Source organism: Pyrus communis, chromosome 12, assembly GCF_963583255.1.
Source record: "Pyrus communis chromosome 12, drPyrComm1.1, whole genome shotgun sequence".
Lineage (NCBI taxonomy): Eukaryota > Viridiplantae > Streptophyta > Magnoliopsida > Rosales > Rosaceae > Pyrus > Pyrus communis.
In genome coordinates, this window is record NC_084814.1 from 22,482,559 (window position 1) to 22,491,856 (window position 9,298).

The 9,298-nt window shown below is 37.4% G+C and overlaps 1 protein-coding gene across 1 annotated transcript; it reads right to left on the reverse strand.

Annotated features, from left to right (window-relative positions):
* Positions 1–6,375: 6,375 nt before the first annotated feature.
* LOC137710518 (U-box domain-containing protein 38-like) lies at positions 6,376–8,678 on the reverse strand. Its single transcript, XM_068449562.1, has one exon. The coding sequence runs from the start codon at positions 8,322–8,324 to the stop codon at positions 6,735–6,737; it is 1,590 nt and encodes a 529-aa protein (XP_068305663.1). The 5' UTR covers positions 8,325–8,678; the 3' UTR covers positions 6,376–6,734.
* Positions 8,679–9,298: the final 620 nt, after the last annotated feature.

The window sequence follows — 9,298 nt, forward strand, 5'->3', positions numbered from 1 at the left end:
TGTTGTAGAAGCTCTGTTCTTGTTGTGAGAGACATGGTGATAGGCGTTTATGGCCCCGTTGGATTTGTCTGTGGCCCGATCGGTATTTAATGAATTGGGCCTAACTGGATCAGTTCATTGGGTCGTCGAATATCTAATAGGTCGAGCTTTGCTCTCCAACGCATTAAAAGACAATAGAGAAAAGTTGAGATTTAATCATTTAACTAAATTATATTTTGTTAAATCTCAACCGCTCACTCATAAAAATGAACTGCACAGAACAAAAGTTGGTCTTTGAAAATTAAGAATTTTTTTACTACTTTTTAATAAACAATATTTTTGTGAGATATTGGATTACGCCACACATGAACCAACCATAATAATTAATATCAAACTCGCTATCAACTAAAGTCGAACTTAATATCTTCTACTTACAAGTGATGACCACTAAACCGTATTACTAACTGATAGGAATTTGTTTAATTGTGTAATGGAAATAAAAAATAAAAAATAAAAAAATAAAAAAAAAAGACGTCTTGAGAAAACTTAAGGAAATTTAATTTTCAAGGTGTACTTTAAAGATAACAACTGTTTAATCTCCAACAATGAGTATTCATGACAAAAACCGACTAAATCAGTAATTGCCTTGTCGTTTGCTTTTTCACAATTTCGAACTATATATTGTTAATATGTGCTTAATCGACACCCTTCCTATAATTGTGATGTAATCGTATTTTTCTTATCAATAGATTATCAACAATTTTAGAAAAAAAATATATACCTAAAAAGAACATCCCTGACATCGAAAACCTCAACCCAAATAAATTGTTAATTCGTGAACTAAACACATTTTTTGTAATTTATTTATCTTAGTCTCTGGCCCTAAATTAATGATTAGGAATGGCTATACAACCCCAAAAGTCATAAACTCACCAACAATTTTGTGGAATCCAACCATTGACTTATAGCCAAACAGAAAGATCCATATCTTTGACATGTATAATGTAATGTGCAATTGAAGAGAAATCATGCGCAAACATTCTTTTTGACCAAACAAAAATTCTCAATCCCTTCTAGGCTTTAGAGACATCATAATGGATTAGAACATGATAGAGAAAAATCACCATGAGGTGGTTCAGTGGTTGATGACGAATTCAGGTACAAATTCTACATTGTACATCTTGTGTTCGATTTTTAGCGTTGATGAATCACACGATAGTGGCCAATGAGGCTAAAATGTTTATGTGAGTCTTCCCTACACTCGAAAAAGTAAACTGCCCTGACAAATCTACCAACTGGTCCCCTTTTTCTTAAAAAATAAAAAAAATAAAAAGAAAAAAGGATGTAGAAAGGCTCATGAGCCTATTAACAATAAGGGAAAATTTGGCAATGTTCCGTAAACTTAGTATAGTGTTTTAATTTACTTTTAATACTTTCAAATTATAAACCTCTTTAATCTATAAAAAAATAAAAAAATAAAAAGTGTTAGTTTTCGGATTTGGATCCTATCTGGATTCAAATTGTGGGAATCCTAGGGATCATCACATCTTAACATTTATCATGCATCATGCAGTCAGAAATTATTTGACTTTTTTTTATTTAAAATTAAACACAAATAGTACCTAATGAAAACTAACCGCACGATGTACAATAAATGACTAGGATGTGGGGATCCCTAGGATCCCCACAAAATGGATCCGGAAAGGATCCTCCTCCTTAGTTTTCTACATACCGTCAAATCAATCATATTTCCGTTCAAATAATGATTATGTTTTTAAATGAGGAAGAGGAACACTAGCTGAACATGATATAAATTTGACAGTTTAAGAGTAAATTGAAGCATTTGATTATGTTTGTTGTTCATGCCTTAGCTTCATTTGGAGCACTTAGTTATGCTTATTATTAGTGGTCTACGATTTCAGATTTTGTAGTCTCTGTTCATGCTCTTGACATTTAATTTTGTCTTTATTATCGTTTTGGTTGATTGTCTTTGTCTTTGCAAGTATTGGTATAGTCCTCCGCTTGTATATTTTCGTTTACTTTTATTTATTATCAATAAATTTGGTGGAGGAGGGACATGTGAGGAGTTGGGTGTAATGGTCCTCACTCGTTTAGGAGAAAGTAGCTACCTCGCACACAATCATTGTTCAAAAACTAATCTGGCTTAATCTTTTTCTATTTTAAAAGAAAAAAAAATGATTATGTAAACTCGAAGACCAAATTGAATGACGAGAAGGCAAAATGGAGAGTGGATGTGAATTGACAGGAGCAAATCATCGATCGACGGAAGGGCTAGGGGAAATATCGTGGTAAGTTTACTATTTGTTTGGTCAAAACAAACAGTTAACATCAAAGGAATTTGACTTTGTGTGTTTTTGGGGTGGGACCGTGGGGGCAACAAATCTGATATTTTGACAAACATATAGGGCCAGTTTAGTCCAAAACAAAAAGCTCTTCCTCTTCATTTCTTTCAATAATTTATTGTGTTTAGCAACTACTAATTAAACAAATTTCATTGTTAAGCACTCTATTGGGCATGGGATTGATAATTAACTAATATTAAATAAAAAATATTAAAACTCAAAATACAAGAATTAGGAATCACCACGAGATGGCCGAGAGGTTGGGGATCCTAAGGATCCTCACATCTTAACCATTTATCATGCATCGTGTGGTCAGAAATTATTTGACTTTTTTTATTATTTAAAATTAAATACAAATAGTACCTAATGAAAACTGACCGCACTATGTGCGATGAATAACTAGAATGCTAGGATCCCCACAAAGTAGATCCGGAGAGGATCATCTTTCTTAGATTTTTAGTTTTTTACATAACATCAAATCAATCATATTTCCGTTCAAATAATGATTATGTTTTTAAATGAGGAAGAGGAACACTAGCTGAACATGATATAAATATGACAGTTTAAGAGTCAATTGACGCATTTGATTATGTTTGTTGTTCATGTTTTAGCTTCATTTGGAGCAATTAGTTATGATTATTATTAGTGGTCTACGATTTCAGATTTTGTAACCTTTATTCATGCTCGTGATATTTCGTTTTGTCTTTATTATCATTTTGGTTGATCGTCTTTGTCTTTGTAGGTATTGGTATAGTCCTCCGCTTGTATCTTTTTATTTACTTACATTTATTATCAATAAATTTGGTAGAGGAGGGACATACGATTGGATTGAGATTTCCTTTTCGGAATCTTCTCCATCTGAGGGAAGTTGTTCTATAGGGGCCCCCCCGGTCTCCAATAGTTCCGCTTCTGAGGCGTCCACTGGGATCCGAGATGAGCTCACTGAGTTGGATGTAATGGTCCTCACTCATTCAGGAGAAAGTGGGTACATCGCTCACGATTATTGTTCAAAAACTAATTTTGTCTAATTTTTTTCTATTTTAAAAGAAAAAAAATGATTATGTAAACTAGAAAACCAAATTGAATGACGAGAAGGCAAAATGGAGAATGGATGTGAATTGACAGGAACAAATGATCGATCGAAGGAAGGGCGAGGGGAAATATCGTGGTAAGTTTACTATTTGTTTGGTCAAAACAAACAGTTAACATCAAACGAATTTGACTTTTTGTGTTTTGGGGGTGGGGGCAACAAATCTGATATTTTGACAAACATATAGGGTCAGTTTAGTCCAGAACGGAAAGCTCTTCCCCTTCATTTCTTTCAATACAAAAAACTACTAATTAAACAAATTTCATTGTTAAGCAATCTATTAGGCATGGGATTGATAATGAACTAATATTAAATAAAAATATTAAGACTCAAAAGACAAGAATTAGGAATCATCATGGGGTATCCGAGAGGTCAGGGACGAATTCTACACGGCACGTTTTAGGTTCGATTTTTTATACTAGTGAATTACATGATAGTAGGTAATGGGCATGAAGAGGTTAAAATTCATCTATAAGTCTTTTTGATTTCCGAAATAGTAGACTGCCGTGACGAAGTCATTAACTGATCTTCTTTTTACATATAGAAAGACAAGAATTAGGCATGAGCAATTGAGCACCCACCCCTCATCATCACCACGTTTCCAACACGGGAACACCAACCGACATGCAAACAAGATGCCAAAGGACGAGCAATACTATCAAATCAAAAAACCTAATTTTCTAAAGGAAAGTGTTATTGACACTTCAAAATTTTCATTCTACACTTCTTATAAATGTACTTTTCTTTCCAAATATAAAAAGTTTGGAAAGTAGAATGAGATTTTTGGAGTGCTAATAACAATTCCCTTTCTAAATTTGGAGGGATTTGTCTTCGATAATTTAGCTTATCAAGTAGTTCGATTTTTAAATAATTTCCCCCATTTGATTTCTATGAGTTAATTTTTTACCGTTCATTTCCTATTACTACTAAGTAGTCTTGAATTATTGAAAAAAAATTGGATATGAACATGTCTATGTCTTGCAAGTTCACAAGCAACATAGATGCCTCCATAGAGTTGCATCATGGACCATATTACAACCTTTTTCCCAATTACAAATGTACTTTTTTTTTTCTTTTCTTTCCTCTATCTTAAAAAGTTAATCGGTTATGAGATGATATTTTCACCATCTATATAATGTTTTTCACATAATAAAATCCATTTTTTTGTCATTTCTTTCATCCATCATAAAAAGTTAATCAGTTACAAGGCGAAATTACACCAATTTATACAACATTCTAGGCTTCTAGTGGACTAGCACAATAAAAATCATTAAATTGTGAAGCAAATTTCCACTAATATATACAGCGTTTCTCCCACAATATCAAGTTGACAATAGTAAAAAAAAATATATTTTTGGTGTTAACAAAAAGAACAATATGTTTTTGGTACATTTGGGACCATAAAATCCGAAGCAACTAAACTACAATCTAATAATCTCCTTTGTTTTGGCACATTTGAGAAAAAGTTCCCAAATTGTTCACCTTTTTCTTTTGCAAATCCTCAACCAAGAAAAAGAAACGCCAAAAGCAACAAAAAAGCAAAATTCTAAATTGATATAGCAACATGGATGGTGGTCATGGGAGACAAAATGTCTCTATGAGTCTTTCTAGCAGTAGATTACCGCGGCGAAGCCACCTGTTGGTTCTTTTTTTCCCTTAAAAAGAACATGATATAGAAGGGCTCATAATCCTACTTACAATAAGGGAAATTTTGGCAATGTTCCGTAAATTTAGTATAGTGTTTTACTTTACTACTTCAACTTTTAGATTATGAACCTCTTTAATATGCAAAAATTAAAAAGAGTCGATTTTTCACATACTGTCAAATCAATCATATTTCCGATCAAATAAGGGTTATGTTTGTTAATTTAAGTGAGAAAGTAGAACATAACTGAACATGATACAAATTTGACAATTCAAGAGCAAACTACCACATTTTAAAAGGTGGATTGAAAGGAGCAAATCGTCGATGGAAGGAAGGGAGGGGAAATATCGCGGCAAGTTTACAATTTGTTTGGTCAAAACAAACAGTTATTCAAAAAAAAAAAAAAAAATCAACAAACGAATCTGATAGTTAGACAAACAAGGAGGGACAGTTTAGTCCAAAACTGAAAGCTCCTTCTCTTCATTTCTTGCAATAATATATTAGGGTTTAGCAACTACTAATTAAACAAATTAGGCATGAGCACACACCACATTTCCAACACCAACCAACATGCAAGACAATATGCCAAAGGACAAGAGCCTAAAGATGGACGTATTTGTCTTCGATAATTTAGCCTATCATGTAGTCCAAACTTTTAAATAATTGTTATCATTTGATTTTTTCTAGTTAATTTTCATCGTTCATTTCTGGTTACTATTAAGTAATTCCGAACCATTGAAAAGAAGTTGAATACGAAAATATCTATGTCTTACAAGTTAAAAAGCAACATGGATGCCTCCATAGAGTTGCATTATGGACCACACAACCTTTTTGCCAATTACCAATTTATTTTTCTCATTTCTTTCCTCCATCTTATAAAGTTAATCGGTTACGAGGTTAAATTTTAACCATCTATATAACGTTTCTCACACAAAATCCGTTCTTTTTTCTTTTCCATTTTTTTCATCCTTCATAAACCATTAGTCAGCTACAAGGCCAAATTGCACCAATTTATACAACATTAAGTTGTGAGGCAAATTTCCACTGGTATATACAACGCTTCTCCCACAATACCAACATGACAATCATGAAAACATAAACATATATTTTGGTGTTAACAAGAACAATATGTTTTTGGCACATTTGGGACCATAGAATCCAGAGCAACTAAACTACAAAATCTAGTAATCTCTTCTTTTGGAACACTTAAGAAAACGTTACGAAACTGTTTACCTTTAATTTTGCAATGCACAACTAAAATCCTCAACCAAGAAAAAGAAATGCACAAGGCCACAAGAAAAGCAAACTTCTAAATTGTTCTTATCCAATCAATCCTTTCTTGAAGCAAATCTATGTGCACATCACATTCCAAAATCCTTAATTAAACCTTACTTACAGACACTAATTAACACTAAACAAAAACGCAAAAAGACAACACAAAAATAAAGGAGACGTGGACCATTCCCCCGCCAATGATTTACACCCGCCGCCGTATCCCAAACTCAGTACCGAGTCACGACTCAACGAGTCGACTTGGCGACGATTACATTTTCTTTTTTATTAGTCATTTTTTTTGCGCTGATATTATAATTTAAACCTACTCCGTAAATACAAAAAGCCCATTTTCTATAATTAAAAAATAAAAAGAAAAAAAAAACTAAAACGTGGTTGAGTTGGCATTATGCAAGTTCCTCACAACTCGGTACCGAGTCGGATCGAGTCCAGCTCCAGCACCCGAGTCCAGCACCGAGTCCCAATTCGGCTCATCCTCTCTCCCTCTCATCACCATCAACAGCTGGTTGGCCTTCTCCCTCGCCCTCTCGCTCCCGCTTTTCTCGATCTCACACAACACCTCCACCGCCTTCGCCTCCCTCGCCAGCCCGCGAAACCTCATCGACCCGTGACTCAGCGCATAGAGCGCCGCCACGCAGTACTCCCGGGTCGACTCGGAATCCAACTCTGTCCGCCTCCTCAGCATCCCCACCAAAAACTCCACCGCGTTGGCGTCGAGCATGGCTGACCTCCCCTCGTTGCAGCTCGCTAGATTGCACAGAATCAGCAGAACTCGGCCCGTTGACGCCGGAGACTTAGCCAAGGCCAACAGAGTTGGCACCGCGTTGTGTTGCTTAACGAGTTTGACTCGGTTGCTCTCCACCAGCGTCAAGTGATAGAGCGCCAACGCCGAGTCATTGCGCGTCCGCTCACTCTCCGCCCTCACGAACGCGTGCATCAGCGGAGGCAACGCTCCGAGCACTCCGATCGCCATTTTGTTGTCTTCCTCCAACGCCAAGCTGAAGAGCGCGCCGGCGGCGTGCTCCTGCGACTCACTGGATCCTCCCTTCAATACATCCACCAAATGCGGGACGAATCCTGACCGTACGATCTTCACCTTGTTGGGCTTCTCCAGAGACAAGTTCACCAGCGAAGCGAGGGCGTTTTGCTGCACAGTGCTGTATCGCGAGACAACCAGCGATCCGACGGCGGAGAGCAGCCGGGGAGTGCAGAGCGAAATCCTAAGCTCCTCCTTCGTCCTCGTGAGCTTTCTGAGTAAAATTACCCCCTCCTCCTGCTCGATTACCTCGGAGCTTCTCAGCTTCGTCATCAATTGCTCCTCCTCCTCGCATCCCGGCGACGAGGAATTAAGGTTTAGGGTTTGAAGCTCGGCGGTGATTTCGCAGGAAGACGACGAGGAGTAACACGACGGCAAGGTCGCGAAGGGAAGAGGAGTGGGGGGACTCGCCGAGGGGATGACCACCGACTCTTCCGACGAACTGGAATAGAAATGGTCGACTCGGCGGCCCAACTCGGTCGCCGCGTGCATGAACCTAACCGGCGGCCTCTCCGCCATCCCCCTCAGCAGCTCCCGCTCCGAAACCCTAATTCCCGGGTCTTCCATATCCTTCTCCATCAGCGCCCGTACGGCCTTCTCGAGTGCGATTGAATCGGGTGGCTGCGGGTGCTGGGCGTTGTTGCGGTCGCACCAGTTCTGGATGGTAGACTTGATGGCAAAATTGGGAATCACGGTGGAGAAATCGGGTCGGGTCCCGTCTTCGAGTTTGGGAGAGAAGCTCAACTCGCGGCAGAGTTGGACGGAGAGGCGCTCGAAGGTCTGACCCGAAGAGACGACGACAGGGTCGGATATTAAGGACCCGGAAATGGGGCATAAGAGCTCCTTTGGGGGATTCTTTGAGCCGGAATTGGAGCGGTAGAAGGAGATCTTCCACCTGTGCTTGCCATCACCGCCCATGCCCAAAGAGGAGACGGTGGAGGTTGCGGCGGCGGAGCTACGAGACCTCTCTGGAATTTTGGGCTGATGGGTTTCTGAGGGATTGTGTTGCTGTTGTGTTGGACATGGTCACATGAGTAGGGTACTGGAAGCTGATTAATTAAGTTGCTTTTTCTCTGAAGCTTTGGGTTTTGTTTGGTCTTGTTGTATACGCTGTGTGAGCTGTTTGCTTGACCAGTCAGTGCGTTGGCAACTATCCCCTTGTGGAAACCCACTTTCTTGTTTTTTGTTTCTGGGGTGGGAAAATGTAAACGTTATCGGGGTTTTCTTGTGTTTCGTGTGTCGTTTTTTAACGATGCATTTTGATAAACCTAGTCATATTAGGTAAAGCAGTGTCTTCTTCGCCTCATACCACAATTTGAACACCAGATATTTCTCTTAAATAGTCTTATTCAAGTTATAATTGGCTAATCCATCTCATTAATTATAGATTAACATTAAACAAATCTGCAATTAAAACTTGCAAGTGTGTTTTTTATTTTTTTTATTTTTTATTTTTTAAATAGAAGACTAGAGGGAAAGATAATTTAAAAGGAAAACTAATGAAAATGACTTGAAAATTTTGAGTTTTAATGATAAGGATAAAATAAAGGGTAAAGTAAATAATACCATGATTGACTTTTTAGTGTAAAAATATGATTTTTCGTTAAAGTGAACAGTACCGTGGGTTTTTCATTAAAACTCCTAATTTAAATAGGAGAGAATCATACTCCTAAAATAAACGTTAGAATCGTCCGTTGCGATATATAAAAAACAATCGATTTGAAAAGTCTGTAAGAAATGAAATGTCACAATATAATAGATCCCTTACAAAAACAGATGCCAACTTGTAATGGTAAAATTAAATTCCTAGCAAATTGTGTATTTCAACTACTAGTCATACGTAGGATACTACGTATGCGAAGCTTATGAATCCACAGATAGAGATTGTGTGA

Excerpts from the sequence above, each read along its gene's own strand:
- LOC137710518 (XM_068449562.1), bottom strand. The coding sequence starts at position 8,324 with ATGGGCGGTGATGGCAAGCACAGGTGGAAGATCTCCTTCTACCGCTCC.